The sequence below is a fragment of the Oryctolagus cuniculus genome, chromosome 17 (assembly GCF_051225735.1).
Source record: "Oryctolagus cuniculus isolate XC-2025 breed Fujian yellow rabbit chromosome 17, ASM5122573v1, whole genome shotgun sequence".
Taxonomy (NCBI): Eukaryota; Metazoa; Chordata; class Mammalia; order Lagomorpha; family Leporidae; genus Oryctolagus; species Oryctolagus cuniculus.
Window position 1 is genome coordinate 37664270 of NC_142883.1, and position 23493 is coordinate 37687762.

General features: G+C 41.4%; 1 protein-coding gene across 5 annotated transcripts in view; it reads left to right on the top strand.

Annotated features, from left to right (window-relative positions):
* AATF (apoptosis antagonizing transcription factor) overlaps positions 1 to 23493 on the top strand; it is a 122519-nt gene that overhangs the window by 33904 nt on the left and 65122 nt on the right. For 3 of the 5 annotated variants that reach the window (XM_008271166.5, XM_051824700.3, XM_089317370.1), the window contains exons 5-8: positions 9854 to 9968; positions 11962 to 12160; positions 13519 to 13683; positions 16454 to 16537. In XM_008271166.5, coding sequence (XP_008269388.1) covers positions 9854 to 9968; positions 11962 to 12160; positions 13519 to 13683; positions 16454 to 16537 — 563 coding nt within the window. The remainder of the gene's footprint in view (positions 1 to 9853; positions 9969 to 11961; positions 12161 to 13518; positions 13684 to 16453; positions 16538 to 23493) is intronic. The other 2 variants (XM_070061046.2, XM_051824701.3) reach the window with 1 other exon arrangement.

The window sequence follows — 23493 nt, forward strand, 5'->3', positions numbered from 1 at the left end:
AATTCTGCATGGAATCTCCATTTTTATCAGACTAATTTCCAAACTCATTCTAGTTAGAGAATTTGGGCATTTAGTTGGGGACAGTTTCATCACTTCCTTAAATATTATATACTGTGCAAGAGCCAAGTAAACAAAAGAGAGTTCTATAGATTGTGGTTCTAATTTTATTTTTATTTATTTATTTTAAGATTTATTTATTTATTTGAAATTCAAAATTACAGAGAAAGAGAGGTCGAGATGAGAGGTCTTCTTTCTAATTTGTGGTTCACACCCAGTGGCCACAATAGCCAGTGCTGAGCCAGGCCAAAGCCAGGAACCTGGACCTTCATCCAGGTCTCCCAAGTTGTGGCAGGGTCCCAAGCATGTGGGCCATCTTCTGCTTTTCCCAGGCTAATAATTAACAGGGAGCAAAATGGGAAGTGTAGCAACCGGGACAGGAACTGGTGCCCATGATATGATTAACTTTATTTTTAAAAGGTTTCCTTATTTACTAGTTTACTTTAAATAAAAGTTTAAATGATAAGAATAATAGATGCTTGTAAGATACCCAAACAGTTCAAAAGTGTATTTTAAAAAAGACAAATAGTATCCCCATTTTCATTGGGTGACTACCATTAGTTTAAACAATTACTTGTAAATAAACTTGGATTTTAAGTACCTCATATTCTGAGCATTTACTTTTTTCTATGTAAAGAGGAAAACAAGTTTCCATTCTTAGGAAAAGTACTTAGGAGCAATGGACGTTGTCTAGGCATTGTGAAATGGAAGGTAACTGTGGTGAATTTCGGGAAGTACATTGATCAGGCAGATTGCTGTGTCCTATAGGGCTTTTTAAGGATTTATTGACACACTTCATCAAGGTATTTGAGAGAGTATTCAGGGAAACTGAAGAAATTCCACAGTTCTTTTTCCCTTCCTTATAAATTCATGCCTGGACAGAAATTACAGCTTGAGTGGGATGTCCCTCCACAGAACTCAAATGTGTGCTATTTTTCATGTTACTTAGCATGGTGGCAGTAATGCCAAATGTTAAGGATTTTTTGTTGTTGTTTCCTTCTGTGAGGGCTCACCCAATGTATATTTTATCATATGTCCCTTCATCTTGCGCTTATTTCAACTTCCACTTAATCTAATTCCCCACATCATTCTCTTAAGAGAAACAAACAAGTTGTGTCCACCGAGTCCTCTTTCTCATTTAATATATCTTGGGTTGAATGTTCCTCACAAAAACACTTTGCATTCAGAATTAGCCTATCAAGCTGTTTCCTCCACAGACCCCTCTGTAGATTGCACGTCTCCTCCTGTGGCACCTCCAGAGCTCTGGAAACCCAGGCCTGCTTTAGCTGAGTTTTCATGATTGTAAAATCTTAAGCCCCTGTGCCCTGCTTTGGAAAGTTATCCTTGTGGTTATTTTTGTACCATTAAAACAATTCCACCTTTGGTCCATAGTACTAACCGGCTCACTGTAACAGAACTTCTTACACTGTTCCAATTAAAGCCAGGGTCTTCGGATTGTATACCCATTTATCAAAGTCTGGAATATATATGTGTGCACACCTGACCGGGTATACTTGTACCGACATATAAAAATTCTAGTTGGACATAACATTGGAAATGACGGCAACATGTCCAAGAGGTTGGTGTTGAGGAATTTGTAACCTACATCGCTCTTCTTGTGGGCAGTGCCATTCTGCTTAGGGAATATAGAACAAGTGCAAATAGTAATACTGACAGAATTTGGAATTATGATACAGTGGAGCCTTCACGTAATTCTTTGTTGAAGAAGTTAGGGCCTAAATGTTAAGGCTTATTGTTATTCTGAGTTGATAATCTCTGCCTTGCTTTAATAATTTTTCCTCATGCCTGGGTAGCCTGCGAGTTGCACAATAATCACTCACACAGCTTTGTAATCAATGCCCAAAGTAATAGGATTCCTCTGGCCACCGGCAATTAATAAATTTGTGTCTTTTTTAAAACACTAGCAAGTCGGGCCTGAAATACGACTGACTGGCTCTCCTCATTTGCATATTTATTGCAGTGGAAAAATTCTTACCAGATGATTGATGCTGAGCCTGCCTCTTGAATTCCAAGCAGCACATTATTATGAAATGAAAAATGCCGGCCATACAGTTGATTAAAGTTGAAGACAGTGGAATCGGTGTTTTTTAAGATTGTGGGAGAATTAAAGGCATATTTTAATAGATGTTGACAAGAAGTGAACTAACAAAAGCAAAGCAAAGGATTTGCTTGAAAAGATTTAATCAAACGTCTTTCTTGGGGGATTAATTGCCGGGGATGACTAGTGCAAGTGGCAGGCTTGTGTGGATTTGAATGAAAAGTATTGTTCTCAGGCCAATATATTGTGTGTCATTTTGACCTATAGTTTAGCTCTAGTTCCAGAGTTACTTTTGAAGGAGAAAAAAAAAATACTCTTGTAATCTGTAAATTCCAGTTCAATGTATTTATCTGGGGTGATAGGAGTGTGGGAGTTTATGCGTACTTGTACATAAATAATTGTATGTTTGCATATTTATTTTAAAATAACCACATAGGTATTTAGAAACTGATAGGATAAGCCTTATTTTACTTTATTCATTTACTCTTCTTGTTCCCCCTTCATCCTCTTGCCAGAAATTTCTGTTAGTGGTTTATAATCTAACTAATGAACAGTGTGCCCACGTCCAAACTTACCTCTGCCTACTGTTTTGTTTATGTCAAACAGCCTGGATGAATCAGGGAAAAAATATAAAGCTGTTAGCTGAAAATGGTTTTTAGATTGGTGACATTTTATATACAGAATGGCTGCCTATGGGTAGCATGTAAATGAATACTTAATATAGGAATCTGAATACTAGTTGACTCAACACTAGAGATCAGTACAAGCAGAGCTTAAAGGATTTTCACCATGTGAAAGATGACAAGGTTTTTTTTTTTTTAGATAATAATGTGTCTTCTACTCTATAACTTTTAAAAAATTTCTAAAATACCTTAATATATAACACACTTATTATTTTTTACCTTCTATGCGATCAACAGGCAAAGGATTGTCTGCTGCATTTTATAGATGAGAAATTGAGACTCAAAGAGATTACGTTGGTTCACTCAGCATAACATGACTCATTAGTGATGATGTCAGTTAGAATGCAGGGCTCCTGACCCTCAGTGAAGTACTTTTTCCATTTATTCTGTACTCAAAATTATCCTTGCAGCTGGTGATCAGAAGCCTGGGGTGAACGTTGGTAATATGACGAGGCACGTGTCCTTCTTAATCTCCTCTTAAGGGGAAGACCTCTGGAAATGGACCATGTAGGGCAGTATAAACATATATGTGCTTGAGAGTCTCCATTTGTTTTGTAGCCACATGCCAAGAGGGAGAGAGAAGAAAGTCTCTTTGCTGCTTTTCGTAACTTTTAACTCTTATAATAGGAGAGAGATTAGAAGTAAATTAGAAACTGTTGATTCTGTTCTGCTTATTATTCACAGAGTTGAACAATAGAATTCAGTCCTATATGAATAATGAAGAAGGGTTTTTATTAGTTTATTCTTCTGGCTAGAAAGAATTGGCTGTTGGGTTTGAGTCTTGCCTTCTTCCTGGGAGCTGTGGCTTTGAGGAGGTCTCCACCTTCAGCACAGGATTGCCCCGGATCCCTTCTGGGTTACATGGCATCTCGAAGGAACTTTAGCCCAGTGTTGCAAAGAAGTGAGAATGGATTCTGGCCCTGAAGTCTCTTTACATGAAGTTGTCCGTGTGTTGGGCCATTGGTGACATTTACTTTGATAAACATTTTCTTTCTTTCTTTTCTTCTTCTTCTTTTTTCCCCCCTCCTTTTGGTGGTTAGAAGCACAGAATTGCAGATTTCATCTTTGGTAGGTCTCTTGACACTTTGATGCATGGTGATGCTATCCCTGAATGGAGCTTAAATACTTCAGGGCTACTTTCTGAGTGGGTGAAAGGGTGTATATAATGAGAACATATGAGAAAGTATTAACAGCAATGTGCACTTTGATTTACTGATATTGGTTCTCTTGCTTTCTTGTTGGATTGATAAACTGTCCAATATATCTGCAGTAGATTTTTTAAAAACTGACTTGAATAAAATAAAAAGGCTTGTGGCTTCTTGAAAGTGGCCATGGAAAGTTGTAGTCCTTTATTGGATGTTTTGACAATTCTTGATGAGGCTACATGAAAGAGTCGAATTATCACTTGCTTTTTAGGGACAAGCAGTTCTGAACATTATAGAATGCTTTGTAGCTTCTTCCTGGGTTGTTTTTGATTTCATGTTTCAGATCAGGAACATATGGTACCTACAGGAAGTAAGGGACACATTTTGCTCTTCCTGTCCTCTGAAATTTTTTATTGTAGTAAAAAAACACATAACCAAAAATTTACATTTTAACTGTTTCTGAGAGTACAATTCAGTGGTGTTAAGTATATTTACATTGTTGGGCAGGCAGTCTCTAGAACTTTTACATCTGCAGCATGGAAACTCTGCCTTGCCATTTCCCCTCCCTTCAACCTCTGGTAACCATCATTCTGTTTCCTGTCTGTGTTTTTTATTTTAAAGAATTATTTTATTTATTTATTTAAAAGACAGAGTTACAGAGAGAGAGCCAGAGAGAGAAAGAGGTCTTCTGTTCCACTGGAACACTCCCCAAATGACTGCAACAGCCAGAGCTGAGCTGATCTGAAGCCAGGAGCCAGGAGCTTCCTCTAGGTCTCCCACATGGGTGCAGGGGCTCAAACACTTGGGCCATCTTCTGCTGCTTTCCCAGGCCATAGCAGGAGTTGAATTGGAAAAGGAGCAGCTGGGACTCAAACCAGCACCCATATGGGATGCCGGCGTTGCAGGCTGGGGCTTTACCCCACTATGCCACAGCGCTGGCTACTTCTGTGGTTTTTACTTCTGCAAGTACCTCATGTAAGTGGAGTCAAACAGTATTTGTCTGTGACTGGCTGATTTAACTTAATATAACGTCCTCAAGGTTCACCTGTATTGTAGCCTCAATGTCAGAATTTCCTTCCTTTTTAAGACTGAATGAATTTTCCATTGTTTTCTCCTATTCCTTTTGAAATAGTTTGAAAACAGGCTCAGTTTGAAGGATTATGGAAGATTTTTGTCTACTGAGGTGAATTAAGAGGGTAGAACTGTTTTTTAATTTTGTTTTTTAAGGTTTATTTATTTGAAAGGTAGAGCCAGAGAGAGGGAGAGACAGAGAGAAAGGTTTTCCATCTGCTGGTTCACTCCTCCAAATGGCTTCAATAGCTGGAGCTGGGCCAGTCCAAAGCCAGGAACCAGGAACTTCTTCTGGGTCTTCCATAAGGTTCAGGGGCCCAAGCACTTGGGCCATCTTCTACTGCTTTCCCAGGCCATGGCAGAGCTGAAACGAAAGAGGAGCAGCTGGAACTCAAACCGGCATCCATATTGGATGCCAGCACCACAGGTGGGGGCTTAATCTACTACACCACAGCACTGGCCTAATATGGTAGAATTATTATACCATGGTTTAGGAATTTTTTAAGTGTGTTTTTTTAAGAGCAGTTTTTTAAAGATTTTTATTTATTTATTTGAAAGTCAGAGTTACACAGAGAAGGAGAGGCAGAGAGAGAGAGAGAGAGAGAGGTCTTCCATCCGCTGCTTCACTCCCCAGGTGGCTGCAACTGCCGGAGCTGCGCCGATCCGAAGCCAGGAGTCAGGAGCTTCTTCCATGTCTCCCATGCGGGTGCAGGGGCCCTGCCTTCCCAGGCCATAGCAGAGAGCTGGATCGGAAATGGAGCAGCCGGGTCTTGAACCAGTGCCCATATGGGATGCCGGCGCTTCAGGCCAGGACGTTAACCCTCTGCGCCACAGCGCTGGCCCCAGTGTTTTTTTTTTTTTTTTTAATAACAGTAAAATATATAGAACATAAAACTTAGCCTTTTAATCATTTTAAATGTACACTTCATTGGCATTAAGTATACTCACATCGTTATGCTACTTTCACTACTGTCCATCTCAGATTTTTTTCATTATCTCAAAACTGAACATGTATACCCATTAAAAATAATTTCCCATTCTCTTCTCCCTAGCTGGTGGAAATTGCTATTCTACTTTGTGTCTCTGTACAAAGGTGCCTATTTAGACACCTCACGCAAGTGGAATTATACAATATTTTTCCTTTTGTCCAATTGGCTTATTTCAAATAGCCTAATATTTCCCATATTTGGTTTGGGGAACTTAGAAAGCTACTCTGCAGATGCAAAATTGATGTGTGGTATCACTTTGGAAAACACAGCATCTGTTTCTTAAGATGTAGCCATTTCTGGAGAATAACGTAGAAATAACAGTTCATATTTTTGTAGAATTTGGATGAAATGAGATTTCTGTATTTCCATGGGCTCTCTTCCAAGTATTAGTGTCTTCCATTTTCTTATTAAGGCTTTCACTACAACAGGCACTTTCTGGACGTCAGCTGCAGGAGGAGACGTGTAAGTAGTTCTCAGCTCTGCTCTTGGGTGACTGTGTGTAGTGACAGTATTGGCAGCTAGCATTTGTAGCTTTTGCTCTCCTTTCTTTGAAAATACTCCATATATTTACATGATTTTGCATTGTTTTAAAAGATTTATGTATTTATTTGAGAGAGTTACACCCAGAAAGAAGGAGAGGCAGAGAGAGAGGGAGGGAGAGAGGGAGGGAGGGAGGGAGGGAGAGGGAGGTCTTCCATCCGCTGGTTCACTCCTTATTTGGCTGCAGCGGCCGGAGCTACATGGATCTGAAGCCAGGAACTTCCTCCAGGTTTCCCATGTGGGTACAGGGGCCTAAGGACTTGCTTCTTGGTCTCCCATGCGGGTGCAGGGACCTAAGGACTTGGACCATCTTCTACTGCTTTCCCAGGCTGTAACAGAGAGCTGGATCAGAAGTAGAGCAGCTGGGTCTCGAACCAGTACACATAGGGGATGCCAGCACTGCAGGCGATGGCTTACCTGGTACACCACAGTGCCGGCCCCTTTTACATGGTTCTAGATGTACACTTAGCACATTCTTCCCTTTAAAATTGTTATCTTTTTATTTCTTTTTTTGTTTACTTTTCGCATTGGCTATATTTAATTCATTTTCACAAAAGCTCACACACAGAATAAATATGTATGGTTTTTTCCTTCTTCATAAGTATAACTTTATCTCCATATTTGGTGGAAAGTTTGTAAGCTTTTGTTTTTAAAGGAGAGGAACAAATAGGTTGAAAATCTTGGTTTGGAACACAAGGCATTTTGCATCTTTTTAGGTAATATTTATATATTACAGATCCCCCCAAGTTTTGTGGATATGCACGGATTACAAAAGGGTGGAATTTAGAATTTAGAAATCATGTGATCACGAATCTTGTTTTAAACAAGTACCTTTTTTTAAGATTTATTTATTTATAGTTTTTTTTAAAAGATTTATTTATTTATTTGAAAGGCGTAGCTACAGAGAGGCAGTAGGCAGATTATTATTGGGTTGTCGAGTTTCTTCTGACCTGTTGGAAAAGGCTTTTTCAGGCAGGTTAGCTTCTAGCCTTAGGTTGAAATACAATCTTGGGGGCTGGCACTGTGGTATAGCAGGTAAAGCCACCACCTGCAGTGCTGGCATCCCACATGGGTGCTGGTTTGAGTCCCGGCTGCTCCACTTCCCTTCCAGCTCTCTGCTATGGCCTGGGAAATCAGTAGAAGATGACCCAAGTCCTTGGTCCCCTGCACCCGCATGGGAGACCCGGAAGAAACTCCTGGCTCCTGGCTTTGGATCAGCATAAATAATGAAAAAATCTTAAAAAAACAAAAATACAATCTTGTCTCGTATGATATGTGGAGAACTTGTCTAACTCATGTGTTGATGTCCCATTGATGAGACAGGTTGGAATGTAAAATAGTGAGAAGGCTACTCGAGCGGGGCAGGGGGAAGTAGAAGCAGGAAAGAGTTACAGTAAGACTTAGCAAAGTCATGTAACCAAAGTCTGGGTGAGTTGAATTTAGTGTGGAATACAAAGTAAAAATGAAGGTAGGAATGGTTGAATGAAAGTAGCGATGCTTATAAGAAGGTTGTGGTCAATTACGGGAAAGAGGGAAGAAAGGATAGAAGCATTATCAGTGATAGAATGGAAAATACAGGTTTTTAAAATGTACTAAACATATAGAAAAAGTGCACCCAAATGTCAGTGATCTCCTAGGAAAACACATTCAACATGAGAAAAAGTCAGACAAGGAAAAAGTATCAGGTAGGAAGAAAAAAATTTTGTTTCTGACATGATATATTTGCAGGTGTGATGGAGCATCCGTGGGAAGGGTTTTTTGGCAGTTGTTGCTGGAAATCTGAACATTTGATTATAGGAGAGGTGTCTGAGTACTGTCAGCTCAAAAACTGTGATACTCGTGTCCAGTCCAGTTAGTAGGATTCACTTAGTCTACAGAGTGGGATCATTCTGTTAGAGAAGGTAGGAATTCAGTTCTTGGAGGACCAGTTTTTATGATGAAAATTCTTAGCCATCGACTCTATACTTAATTCTGACCAGCTGTATTATAGATGCCTGCTGTTTGCTGTGAGAACCAGGTAAGGACATGGTTTTTTTGTTTGTTTTTTAATGTGGTTTGGACCCTGCCTAAGATATTTGTGTATGTAAAATTGTGTGTGTGTGTGCGCGTGTGTGTGTGAGTTATTTATTTGAAAGGCAGAGTTAGAGAGGCAGAGGTAGAGGCGGAGAGAGATCTTTCATCTGCTGGTTCACTCCCCAAATGGCCGCAATGGCCAGATCTGATCTGAAGCCAGGAGCCAGGAGCTTCTTCTGGGTCTCCCATGTGGGTACAGGGGCCCAAGCACTTGGGTCATCTTCTACTGCTTTCCCAGGCCATAGCAGAGAGCTAGATCAGAAGTGGGGCAGGTGGTAGCTTTATCACAATGCTGGCCCCAAGAACATGTTCTTGGTGTGTGTGTGTGGTTTTTTTTTTTTTTTTTTTTTTTTTTTTTGTGGACAGTGAGAGAAAGAGACAGAAAGGTCTTCCTTCCATTGGTTCACCCCCCAAATGGCAGCTATGGCCAGCACTCTGCCGATCCAAATCCAGGAGCCAGGTACTTATCCTTGTCTCCCATGTGGGTGCAGGGTGCAAGGACTTGGGCCATCCTCCACTGCACTCCCTGGCCACAGCAGAGAGCTGGACTGGAAGATGAGCAACCGGGACAGAATCCGGCGCCCCGACCAGGACTAGAACCTGGTGTGCTGGCACCGCAGGCAGAGGATTAGCCTATTGAGCCACGGCGCCGGCTGGTGTGCAAATTTCTAATAAAAAAATTCAGTACTGTGAATAGAAAGTCATTAACTTAGGTTGTCGTGTGTGAACAGAAACGTTCCATAAAGATATGCATTGAGATACTGAATGAAGGATGTATGTGGCAGCTTAAGCTGGAGGCATATGAGATCTCCTTGGGGAGAGGGACAGGAGGTGTAGAGCCCAGGTTTAAGGTGTGCTCTTTAGGAAAAGGGGAAGAATTGCTTAAGGATTTGATTGACAGAGCAATAATCAGAGAGGTCCTTGGGAACCTGTAGGTAATACCTGAGAAACTTAACACCAGAGGAGTAAATTAATGGTTATGAAGACATGCAGGGAAGGAGTTTGCAGGGCCTAAGCACTTGGGCCATCCTCCATTGTCTTCCTGGGCCACAGCAGAGAGCTGGCCTGGAAGAGGAGCAACCGGGACAGAATCCTGTGCCCCAACCAGGCTAGAACCCGGGTTGCCGGTTGTGGGGGAGGATTAGCCAAGTGAGCTGCAGCGCCGGCTGGCATCATATACTTGTGAGAATTGTAGGTAATCAATTAAATGTCTCTTCTCTCTGCTTTATTTCTCAGGTCACAAAGCCCTTAAAGCATTGTTGAGGTCATTGGTGGATCTTCAGGAAGAGTTGCTGTGTCAGTACCCAGACACTAGGTACCTGGTAGATGGGACCAAGCCTGAAGTAGAAAGGTAAGGAGGAAATGGAGCTGCAGAGTTACTTATTTTCTTTTCTTCTGGCTGTTTTTTGTCATTGATGCAAGAGAAAGCCAAGTTAGGTAAATAGTTTTTATACTGGTTAGGAAATAATGACGAGAAAAAAAATAGTCTTTAATGTTCAGTACAGATGCAATTTTTTTTTCTTGTATATTTTCAGTCTTCGTTTGGTTGAATTATGTGGACGTGGCACTTGTAGCTATGGAACCAGCAGATACGGAGGGCTGATTGTATCGCAGTTTAGTGCTGATTCTGTTGCCTCTCTTTTGAGTTTTAAGTTTTTATTTATTTATTTGAAAGACAGAGAGAGAGAGAGAGACAGAAAGAGATCTTCCATCTACTAGTTTGCTTCCCAAATGCCCACAATAGCCAGGGCTGGGCCACCCTGAAGCCACAGCCAGGAACTTCATCTGGTTCAGGGACCCAAATACTTGAACCATTATCTGCTGCCTCCCAGGGTGCATTAGCAGGAAGCTGGAATGTGAAGTGGGATCAGGACTTGAACCTAGGCACTCGACATGGGGTGTGGATACCTCAAGCAGCATCTTATCTGCTATGCCAAATGCCTGACCCCTTTTGAGCTTTTTTACATTCAGCTTTTCTGCATTTGATTTGAATAATATCATTTTCCTTTCCTGAGCATTTGGTTACAAAGAGGCATGTTTCTCTTATTGATTTGAAGATTAAAGTCATAGAAATATGGTTATGGGGGTTGGCGCAGTGGCATGGTGGGTAAAATTGCCACCTTGCAGTGATAGCATCCCATATGGGCACCAGTTTGAGTCCCAGCTGCTCCAATTCCGATCCAGTGCTCTGCTGTGGCCTGGGAAAGCAGTGGAAGATGGCTCAAGTGCTTTGGCCCTTTTGCCCACATGAGAGACCTGGAAGAGCCTCCTGGCTCCTGGCTTGAGATTGGTGCAGCTCCAGCCAGTGTGGCCATTTGGGGAGTTTACCTGTGGATGGAAGACCTTTCTCTGTCTGCCTCTCTGTAACTCTGCCTTTCAAATACATAAGTAAATCTTAAAAAAAAAAAAAAAAAATGATTATTTGTTTAATTTTTAAAGACTCTTTTGTGATAGTACAGTCTGATTCATGCACATTTCAAATAATGATTTTATAGCTTTATTTTTATAATTTGCTTACCTTTCGAAAGTTTTTTAAAAAATATTTACTTATTTATTTGAAAGAGTTATGGAGAAAGGGAAAGACAGATAAAGATAGATTTTCCATCCGCTGGTTCACTCCCAAAGTGTCCATAATGGCTAGGACTGAGCCAGACTGAAGCGGGAGCTTCATCTTGGTCTCTCCCTTGTGGAAGGCAAGAGCTCGGGCAGTTGGGTTATCTTCTGCATTAGCAGGGATCTGGATCTGAAGTAGAGCAGATGGGACAGGAGTTGGCACCTATATGAAATGCCAGCATTGCAGGTGGTGGCTTAATCTGCCATGCCACAATGCTGGGCCCTCAAAATTTCGAAACTATTTCTTTTAATATTTATTAGAAAAGTCACATGAGCGCTTGATTGACCTCATGAACATTCTTTTCAAACAAAAAAGCCATCCTCCTAGCCAGGGTGCATTTAAATACTCAATGAACCATAGAACTGCTGGTTCATGTCCTGGTTGCTCCACTTCCAATCCAGATCCCAGATAATGGCCTGGGAAAAGCAGTGGAAGATGGGCCACATGCTTGGGCCCCTGCTACCATGTGGGAAACTCGAATGAAGCTTCTGACATTGGCCTGACATTGTGGCCATCTGGGGAGTGAACCAGCAGATGGATGATTGATCTCTCTCTTTACCCCCATTCTTCCTTCCCCCACCCCTGTAACTATGACTTTCAAATAAATAAATATATATATATTTTAAATTGTAGACAGAATAGTAAGGCCTAAATACTCTCTGTGTGAGCCCTGTTCTTTATCTGCATGGTGTTTATTGACACTGGACTTGTGTTCTTACTGGTTTTCCAGTGAGGAGATTTCTAGTGAAGAAGATGAGGTGGTACAAGAGAAGAAGAAGCAGAAAAGGGCACCACCAAAGAGGAAGCTGGAGATGGATGACTACCCCAGCTTCATGGCAAAGCGCTTTTCCGACTTCACCATCTACAGGAACCGCACACTTCAGAAGTGGCATGATAAAACCAAGCTGGCTTCTGGAAAACTCGGGAAGGCAAGTGTGTGTGTACGTGTACACCCCCACATGTCAGATAGGTATCAACCTGAAACAAATTTTTTTTTTTAATGATTTATTTACTTATTTGAAAGGTAGAATTAGAGAGAGAGAGAGAGTGAAATCTTCCAACCCCTGGTTCACTTCCCAGGTAGCCATAATGGCTGGAGCTGGGCTGATCCGAAGCCAGGAGCAAGGAGTTTGCTCCAGGTCGCCCATGTGGTCGCGGGAGCCCAAGGACTTGGGCCATCCACCGCTTTCTCAGGTGCATGAGCAAGGAGCTGAATCAGAAGTACAGCAGCCAGGACCTGAACTGGCACCCATATGGGATGCCAACATCGCTGGTGGAGGCTTTACCTGCTAAGCCACAGCACTGGCCCCAACCTGAAGCAGTTTTTTTGTTTGCTTAAATTTTTTCTAAAGATTTATTTATTTATTTGAAAGAGAGGGAGGCAAAGGCGGGGCGAGGGGGGGGTCTTCGATCTGCTGGTTCACTCCCCAACAGCCCGAGCTGCACTGATATGAAGCTAGGAGCTTCTTCTGGGTTTCCCACATTGTATGGGGGCCCACACACTTGGGCCATCTTCTACTGCTTTCCCAGGTAATAGCAAAGAGCTGGATGGGAAGTGGAGCAGCCAGGACTTGAACAGGAGCCCACATGGGATGCCAGCACTGCAGGTGGCGGCTTTACCCACTATGCCATAGCTCTGGCCCCATGAAGCAGTTTTAAGAAATTGGAACTGCAGCTCATTTATCTGGATATTTTTTTAAAAGATTTATTTATTTATTTGAAAGTCGGAGTTACACAGAGAAAGGAGAGGTAGAGAGAGAGAGAGGTCTTCCATCCATTGGTTCACTCCCCAATTGGATGCAACAGCTGGAGCTGTGCTGATCTGAAGCCAGGAGCCAGGAGCCTCTTCTGGGTCTGCCATGTGAGTGCAGGGGCCCAAGGACTTGGGCCATTGTCTGCTGCTTTCCCAGGCCACAGCAGAGAGCTGGAATGGAAGTGGAGCAGCCAGGACTTGAACCAGCACCCATATGGGATGCTGGCACTGCAGGTGGTGGTTTTAGCCACTGCACCACAATGATGGCCCCAAGAAATAGTTCTCAAAACAATTATTATTAAAGGAGCAGAAGTTAATCTTTGGGCATAGGAAAATGATATAACCTGCTTAATACCAATTTTTTTTTTTTCTGAGAACAGTTACAGCCACTCACAGACTCCATTCTTAACAGAAAGCCCCTCCTGCAAAGACAATTGTCTGTTTCTTTGCTGACACAGAAAGATAAAGAAACTAATGTAGCTGCCTGAAGCACTGACTTTCTGCATTATCTGACACTGGTTAATGTTGTTGCAGGGTTTTGGTGCCTTTGAACGCTCGATCTTGACTCAGATTGATCATATTCTTATGGACAAAGAAAGATTACTCCGAAGGACACAGACGAAGCGCTCTGTCTACCGGGTTCTTGGCAAACCGGAACTTGCAGCTCAGCCTGTCCCAGAGAGTTTGCCAGGAGAACTAGTAAGAACTCTGTGGTTATGGGGAGCATGCCTGGTGAGACTAATTAACTGAAAAACCTGTAGGTATTACCTCTTTGTAAAAGAAGTTAGTGAAAGAGAGGAACACACTCTACTTGACTGGATTATTGAGAAACTGAGATTATATGAAAGGAGGAAGTTTTTAAAAAAGTGGCTTTTATTAATTCCTGTGTGTCAGATCCTCTGAATTTTGAGTTTGATACAGGAGTCTAGTAATAGCATTCGTAATCCAATTTTTTAAAATTCAGCTTTAGAGTTCTCTCTGTCAGCATTGAAGCAGGTGTGTACTTCAGGCTTAATGTTTGCCAGGTACTCTAGAAATGGACCTGAAAGTGGAATAAGTCAAATTCTATTGTATAAAGGGAATATTTTAGTGTTTTAATTATAGAAGTAATATGCATGCATTAATTTTTTTTATGTTCATAAGAATTTAAACCGGAAAGTAAAATTCCCCCTACTCTGAATATTTCACTCCTTAGGTTTAATCAATATTAATAGTTGTGACAAGCTTTCAGCGATATTTCTATCCATGTTTATATATATATATTATCTACACACATGTACATATGTGCATAAATATGGTTATCATTTTTTTTTTGACAAGCAGAGTGGACAGTGAGAGAGAGAGACAGAGAGAAAGGTCTTCCTTTTTTGCCGTTGGTTCACCCTCCAATGGCCGCCGCAGCCGGCACACCGCGCTGATCCAATGGCAGGAGCCAGATACTTATCCTGGTCTCCCATGGGGTGCAGGGCCCAAGCACTTGGGCCATCCTCCACTGCACTCCCTGGCCACAGCAGAGAGCTGGCCTGGAAGAGGGGCAACCGGGACAGAATCTGGCGCCCCGACCGGGACTAGAACCTGGTGTGCCGGCGCCGCAAGGCGGAGGATTAACCTAGTGAGCCGCGGTGCTGGCCAATGATTATCATTTTTACTAACTAGAATGACTGTATGTATTAACATAAAGCATGCCAACTGTATAGAAAGTCTTAAAACTTACTTTTTTTTTTTTTTTTAAAACAAGGCCCTTCACAGGCTCTGTTGGTCTTTTTTTTTTTTTTTTTTTTTTTTTAAGAGTTATTTGCTTATTTGAAAGTCAGAGTTACAGAGAAGGAAAGGCAACAACAATCTTCCATCCACTGGTTCACTTCCCAGATGGCCAAAATGGCCAGAGCTGGGCCGATCCACAGTCAGGAGCCAGGAGCTTCTTCTGAGTCTCCTATGTGGGTGCAGGGGCCCAAGTGTGGGCCATCTTCTACTGCTTTCCCAGGCCAGAGCAGAGAGCTGGATTGGAAGTGGAGCAGCCAGGACTAGAACCGGTACCCATATGGGATGCTGGCACTGCAGGTGGAGGATTAACCTACTGTGTCACAGCATTGCCCCCCAACCCCCGCTTTAAGTTTTTATTTGCTTATTTGAAAGATAGAGTTACAGACAGTGAAAGGGAGAGAGAGAGAACGGTCTTCCATCTTCTGATTCACTCTCGAAATGACTGCAATGGCCTGAGATGATCCAAAGCCAGAAGCTTCCTCTCAGTCCTCCACGTGGATGCAGGGCCCCAAGTGGTTGGGCCGTCTTCTACTGCTTTCCCAGTGCCTGTGTGGGATGCTGGTACTGCAGGTGGAGGATTAACCTACTGTGCCACAGCGCAGGCCCCACAACTTACTTTTTAGACATACTATATCCTGGACACTTTGCCTGTATTGTCACATGAGAGTGCCTGTTTTTCCTCATGGCTACAGAATATTCCATTTTGTACATACGTACTATAATTTATTTAAACACTGGATATTTATATTGTATCCAGAGTTAGAATCAGTCTATACAGGAAACATTCCTGAATATTTTTATTTGTGGGTGTGTGCAAGCATGTGGATCGATTTCTTGAAGTAGAAACGTTACATTAAAGAAAATCCACTAAATCCTGATGGATGTTGCCAAATTACTTCCAAAAAGCTGCGTTAATTTCTAGTCCCTCCAGTCATACTGAGTATTGCCAGTCTTATAGGTGAAAAACGGTATCTTCTCATTTAATTTGCATGTGTTCAATTAGAGTGGGGTTAAACATATTTTCATGTGATTATTTGTATTTCTTTTTTATCAGCTATCATGTTAATGTTTTTGCCTGTTTTACCACTGGACTATTTTGTTTTTTGATTTTTTTTGTTTTGCTTTAATTTTTATTTTAAATTTTAAGACCTTTTTATATCTTTTTTTAAACTTTTATTTAGTAAATATAAATTTCCAAAGTACAGTTTATGGATTACAGTGGCTTTTTCTCTCCCAAAACCTCCCCCCCCACCCTCACCCCTCCCATCTCCGCTCCCTCTCCCATTCCATTCACATCAAGATTCATTATCAATTATCTTTATATACAGAAGATCAATTTAGTATAAATTAAGTAAAGATTTCAATAGTTTGCACCCGCAACGAAACACAAAGTGTAAAATACTGTTTGAGTACTAGTTATAGCATTAATTCAGATTGTAACAACACATTAAGGCTAGAGATCCTACATGTGGAGTAAGTGCACAGTGACTCAGTTGTTGTCTTAGCAAATTGTCAAAATAAGATCGGAGTCGGCGAACTCAAAATGCTTCCATAGCCTTGGCAACTCATGACAAGAGCCATAAACAAGAGTGTCAGTTTGCTAAGACCTTTTTGTATCTTAAGGGATACAGTGCTTTGACTTACATTATTTATCGTAGCTGTGTTAGCCTCACAGTAATCCGCTCTTTCCTTCTCATTGATAAAGGAGGTCCTTCCTGAAGCCTCTGCCAATGCTCACCTGAAGGACTTGGATGAAGAAATCTTTGATGATGATGACTTTTACCACCAGGTGTGACTTTACTAGCTTCATTTGTTCCAAATCAGGTGTTAGCATTTTAAAGCAGCTGATAGACTTCTGTGAACAACAGGTAGCTTATTTTGGTATAACAGTCAGAATTAGAGCTGCGTTCATAATAGACAGTATCATTCTGAATTTGCTGCCTTTTTTTTTTCTTCCTGTTTTCTGTTTTCCTTTTGAAATGGAAACAACTATGGCTACTTTCTTAGGTGTTCCTTGAATAAATTATCTGTAAGACAGTTTGGGCTTCTAGGAGTTCGGTGGTTTATTTTTTCTCAGCTGTTTTTGATAGTGTTAATCGAGGACTTTTTGTTGTTAGCTGTTTAGAATGGACACGAAGCTGAAGGGCTGGTATCTCGGTGTTCTTGAGTTGCACTTCTGATTGTATTACCTGCTAAGCCTCTTACTGGAGATACTTTTTGTGCTTGTTCAAATCAGTTTAAAAAATATACATATATGTAGAGAGAAATTATCTGCTGTTGATTATATAACAGTATGGTGCTTCGAAGGCAGAAAGAATTGGTAGAAATTGAAATATGATTCAGTTCTCAGTATTATTTCACAAAATGCCTGCCTAATTCTTTCATTGACATTACTGCTGGTGTGGTAGTTTTTTTTTTAATGACTGGTGACTGTTAAGATAGACTAAACATGGACTACTCTCAAGTCTTAAATAAAGGGCAAAAATAATTTCTTAAGTTAAACTTGCTGAATGGCTTGAGGCTGTACCCTTTCCCGCTTAGTGGAGAATGGAAGATGCTGTCTAGCAGTTATACGCCAGTTTTTGTTGTGCAGTTGTTTATCAAGACAGTTTGCTTTTCTGCTGAATGTTGTGTGTTAACTTTTATCAAAGAATTTGCACGTGCTGAAGGTTTAGCCGTGGTGGCTTTATTGTGTGTATGCATATGAATGAGGGACCTTCTTAGGAAAGCTATATACAAAGCCAGAACAAGTGGTTCTATATTGAGAATAGTTTTAGTTTATCTTATAAAGAGAGACTATTAATCTTTGCATTTATTCTGTAATGTTCTATTAAATTATTGCTTGAATTTTTATTTTATTTTTAAAATTTATTTGAAAGGCAGTTACAGAGAGGCAGAGGTAGAGAGAGAGCTCTTCCGTTGCGGGATCACTCCCCAGACGGCTGCTATAGCCAGGGCTGGGCCAGGCCAGGCCAGAGCCAGGAGCTTCTCCCATGTGGGCGCAGGGGCCCAAGCACTTGGGCCACCTTCTGCTCCTTTCCCAGGCCATAGCAGAGAGCTGGATCAGAAGTGGAGCAGTCAGGTCTCTAACCAGTGCCCACATGGGATACTGGCAGGTGGTGAATTTACCTGCTGTGCCACAGCACTGGCCCCAGTTGCTGTGTATCTTAACAGTAATGATGAAGAGTAGGCAAGAGTCTAGTGTGACCTCAGCTGTTCCCAGCCAGAGGTTCTGATTCTTTTTTCCTTTCTTCCTTTTTTATATCCATTTATCTGAAGTGTAGGGAACTCTATTTTGTTGTGGAGTGTGTAAGGAAGTACCTGATATGGGATATTAATGCTGTATAATAGTGTGAGATCACGGGAGATGATCAAAAATGTTCCAGGCCTCATTAATTGAAGTATACATTGTTCCATGGAAAGTACACCATAAATTAAACAGGCTTAATAAAATAAACTGAACTTACTGGGAGAAGTTGGTTCTACTGTCAGTCTGTTGTCTGAGAGGGTTTTTTTTTTTTTTTTGGCCTAGAGGTCTATTTAAGAAGAAATAGCGTTACTTGATTGGCCCTTCATCCCAATTAATAATTTTAGCTTCGATAAATTCTGATTTCAGAGTTATGACTAGTCACTTCTTAGCTTTTCCCCTTGCTGGTTAATTGGGGTGCTGGGGTTAATCTAAATTAAAACTTAAACTAATAGAGGTCAGCAAGGCAGCCGAAACACCTGAGTGAAACAAATGGGGCTGCCAGGCGCAACTTTATCTTGGCTGTTTCCCAAGAGGGAAGTGGCAGCAAATTGGAGTTGTTTCAGCCTTCTGTAAAGGTGAATGATGGGTGACACTTGTTAATGTACAGCATCTCCGGAAGCATTCCAGATTGCTTTGCTACTCTTCCAACTGCTGCCCTCCGTGCACAGTCAGTAGGAACTGGACCAGTTGCCAACATCTGGCAGCACAGCAAGGAATGGGTGCAAGTCTTGAAACCCCACAGATTCTAAATATGGTGCTTAGCACTGTGCCGGCTTTAATCACTTACCGGTCTTTGGCAGCGGGCTACGACAGCTTATCCTAGCCTCGTACATCACGTCCTGACATCTGCTGAGCTGCAAAGCAGCTGCACATTCATTTTCTTTTCTTGCCTTTTCTCTTTGCTTCCTATTCCTCGTCTTCCCAACTCCCCACCCCCCATCTCCGTGCTGTCCACCTCCCTTCAGTTTTCCTCCCCCTCCTCAGTATGCTTCTTGGGAGAGATGATCTGTAAAGATTACTGCTTCATTGTGCACAAGTAATTGTGGTGATGCCAGGCCCTTGACAGACACAACGTAGCACCTGTTCTGCTGACCTGGTTAATTTCTTCTTTTGAGTGGGATTTGCCAGAGATTGGAGCTGAAGCCAATTCAATGATAAGTCTAAAGAGAATGGCTGTATGTTTTCTGTCACTTCCCAATTAAATTGGCTTCATAAAGTGGTTTCCTTTATTTGTCAGGGTAGTAAGCTGGAGCTAAGTGTTGCATTCAAAACTGGTACAATGTATTACAATAGGCCTGTGTGTGTGTGTGTGTGTGTGTTTTAAGTGGTCACAGGGGAGAGCTGGGTGGTGAATACATCCCTCCCCCTCCCTCTTTTTAAACCATACTTAGAGCCAGACTGTTGGGTCCCATGTTTTATAAGGAAGAGATTATAGCAACATTGAATTTTAATGTTTCATTGTAAGGGTTTAAAGGCTTACTTGGTTAATTCAGGTGTCATGAGATTGTGTAAATGCCCTAAGTGCTGAGAATGATGTGTGGGTCAGATTCCTCCCACCTCCACCCTTATGCATGTATTCTCACTCTCATTATCTTTTTTTTTTCTTAAAAGATTTATTTATTTATTTGAAAGCCAGAGTTACATTTATTTGTTTATTTGAAAGTTAGAATTACAGAGGGAGGGAGAGACAAAGATCTTCCATCCACTGGTTCACTCCCTAAATGACCACGATATCCAGGGTTGGGCCAGGCTGAAACCAGGAACCCGGAGCTCCTTTTGGGTCTCCTATGTGAGTGCAGGGGTCCAAGCACTTAGGACATTTTCTGTGGCTTTCGTAGGTGCATTACCAGGGAATTGGATTGGAAGTGGAGCAACCAGGACTCAAACGAGCATCCATATGGGATGACAGCATTAAAGGCGACTGTTAAATCTGCTGTGCCATAACACTGGCCCTATCTTTATTTCTTTCTTTTTCTTCTTTTTAAAATGATTTATTTTATTTATTTGAAAGGTGTAGTTACAGAAAGGGGCGGGGGGAGAAATACAGAGGGAGATCTGCCATCTGCTGGTTCACTCTCCAAATGGCCACAACAGCCAGGAGCGAGGAGCTTCTTCTGGGTCTCCTCTGAGTTCAGGGGCCCAAGCACTTGGGCCATCTTCTACTGCTTTCCCTGGCACATTAGCAGGGAGCTAGATCAGAAGTAAAGCAGCTGGGACTTGAACCGGTGCCCATAATAAGTGGTGGCTTTACCTACTTTGTCACAGCACTGGCCCCCAACTTTGTTTCTTTTCTTTTTTTAAAAAAGTTATTTATTTATTTATTTGAAAGGCAAGATTACCGAGCGAGAGAGAGAGAGAGAAAGAGAGAGAGAGAGAGAGAAAGGTTTTAAATCTGCTGGTTCACTCCCCATATAGCCACAATGGCCAGAGTTGGGTTGATCCAAAGCTAGGAGCCAGGAGCTTCTTCTGGGTCTCCCACGCAGGTGCAGGGGCCCAAAAAGTTGGGCCATCTTCTGCTTTCCCAGGCCACAGCAGAAAGCTGGATTGGAAGTGGAGCAGCCTGGACACAAACCTGCTCTTCTATGGGATGCCAGTGCCACAGGCAAAGGCTTAGCCTACTATACCACAGTGCTGGCCTCCCATCTTTGTTTCTTAATGGAATTTAAGTTATTAGCTCTTTAGAAATATGTCAGAATTATTTAACAAAGGTATATCTACACATGTATATATGTATGTACACACACTTTCATCTCTATGTATTGAGGAAATACTGAAGACAGCATCAGATATCATAAATATAACATCATTTTTAGAGTTCAGAAGAACTTTACAAGAAACTGAATCTTGAGATGTTAAGTCGTACAGCAAATGACAACACTAGTGCTTGATACCAGAAGTTGTATTTTTTTTTTTTTTTTTAAGATTTATTTATTTGAAAGGCAGAGAGTTAGGGAGAGACAGAAGGAAAGAGATCTTCCATTCACTGCTTCATTCCTCTAATAGCAGCCAGGGATTTGGGCCAGGATGAAACGAGGAGCCCAGAGCTCTATCTGGGTCTCTCACATGGATGGCTTGGGCCCATGTGCCTGGACCATTTTCTGCTGCTTTCTCAGGTGCACTAACAGGGAGCACATTTGGAGGTGAAACAGTCAGGATTCAAAGTGACACTGTGGTAAGGGGTGTTGGTGATGTTAAGGGGCACCATATTACCCTTCTGTGCCATATACTGCCTCCCCTCAGTTTTTTAATATCAGAATCTGACCAAATCTTGTTTTTTCTGTATCTTTGTTTCTTAAATATTTCATTTTTAAGCCATAAAGATTTCAGTGTAATATTTCTGTTTTTAGTTTGTAAATAAATAAGCTTCATTTTCTTTGAACCAGAAGAAATATTACATGTGTTAGAAAGTAATTTTTTTCCTTTCAAAGGCAAATGATTTATTGAACTGTTGTTATTTAACAATTCTAATGAAAAAATCAACTTTATAATTTTGTTGCTGGTTTGTTTAGAACTTGAATTGATGAAAGCTTGAAGTCTGGCCAGCTAGGGATAAAGGTTTTATGAAAGAACTGTTCACCTCCTGCAGATGGGCTTTGCAGGGTTTTACTTCCAAAGAGAGTTAGTTTGCCTTTGGCCTATTCATTGTCAAAACTCATCTTTAAAGACAGTTTCACAGAACGTGAAGTTTGTAAGTGGCCATAAATGATGAGCCATTCAGAAATGTTTTTACTAGCTGTTTTTCATTTTCATGATCCTATCTGCTATTTTATAACTCTGATTTCTTTTGATTTGATTATTTGTTTGAGAGAACGTGCACTCTCTTCTGCTGGTTCACTCACCAAATGCCTGCAGTGTAGTTTGGCTGAAACATGGAGCCAGCCAGGAATGCATTCCAAGTCTTCCATGTGGGTGGCAAGAACCCTAGCACTTGAGACATCATCTGCTCCCTCTTAGGGTGTGCAGTGGTGGAAGATGGAGTCAGAGGTCACAGCCAGGCACCTCGTGTGCCCTGCAGGTGTTCTAGCCAGCATTGTAACCTCTAGGGCAAACACCCTGGACCATGTTTTGCTTTTTTAAACCATCAGATGATCTTTGACTTGATAAACCTGAGTTTTTTGTTTTTATTTTTTTAAAGATTCATTTATTTATTTGAAAGGCAGAGTTCAAGAGCATGAGAGAGAAACAGAGAAAGGTTTTAAATCTGCTGGTTCACTCCCCAAATGGCTGCAGTGGCCAGAGCTGAGCCAATCCAAAGCCAGGAGCCAGAAGCTTCTTCTGGGTCTACCACATGGGTGCAAGGGCCCAAACACTTGGGTCACCTTCCACTGCTTTTTCCAGGCACATCAACAGGGAGCTGGATTGGAAGTTGATCAGCCAGGACTTGAACAGGCACCCATATGGAATGCCAGCATCAATAGGTGGCGCTTTACCCATTGTACCACAACACCAGCCCTGATAAGCCTGAGTTCTTAACGATTTGGGGGAGGACTAGTATTTGCTAAAATTTGTTGTGTGCCAGCTCCTGTACTATGTGGATAGATACTTGGCCTGTGTCTTTATTTAATCCTCACAAGATCCCCATAGTGTGATATGACTGCACTTAACAGGAAGCTTTATAAAAGTGACTGCTTTTATTCTTTTCATATCCTAGACCTCTAACTGGTTTCTGTCTCCTCCTAAGATATTTTGTTCTGAAAGGACTAATTGAGCTTAGATGTTGACAAATCAATACCTGGGTTTCAGAGGCTCATTATGGTTGCTTTTAGCTTTGGTTAGTTTTGATCTGGCTTGTTCAGTCATTTTGAATCTGTTCAGGAGTGTCTACAGAAAGGCATAATAGATTTTGTTCTTTTGACAGCCATGTTGATGGGTTGAATTTCTCCCGTCATTTCTATCATTTCTATCTGACCTTGCCACATGATGGACTTTGGTCTGTAAGGCATTTGATAATGCCATAAACAAGTAACTACTAATTTGGTGAACTATCAAAAGTCAATAATATTGAGTAATCGAGAAGAAACAAACTTTCTGAAAAGATGGTCTAATTAAATTTGTGAGTGGTTTATATGGACAGTTGGTGTGGTGGCTTCAATTATATACATTTAGATCTTAGTGGGACTAAGAGAAGTCTCACAAGCCATTCCTGTGGCTGATAGCAATACAGTATTCCTATTCTTGGCATGTGTTGTTGCAGTGGTTCTGTTGATAGTTAATAATGTTTTAAAGTTTGAATCTATCCATGTTAATGAGTTTGAATGGTTCCTTTTGTTCAGAGTAGCATTTAAGTCTTAATTTTACTTTAAAATATTGTTATTATTGGACATCTGGATTGTGTTTCTTTTTTTGTTTGTTTAAGATTTATTTATTTATTTGAAAAGCAGAGTTACAGAGAGAGAGAAGGAGAGACAGAGAGAGATCTTCCATCTGCTGGCTCACTCTCCAAATAGCCACAACAACCACAACTGAGCCATGCTGAAGCTAGGAGCCAGGAGCTT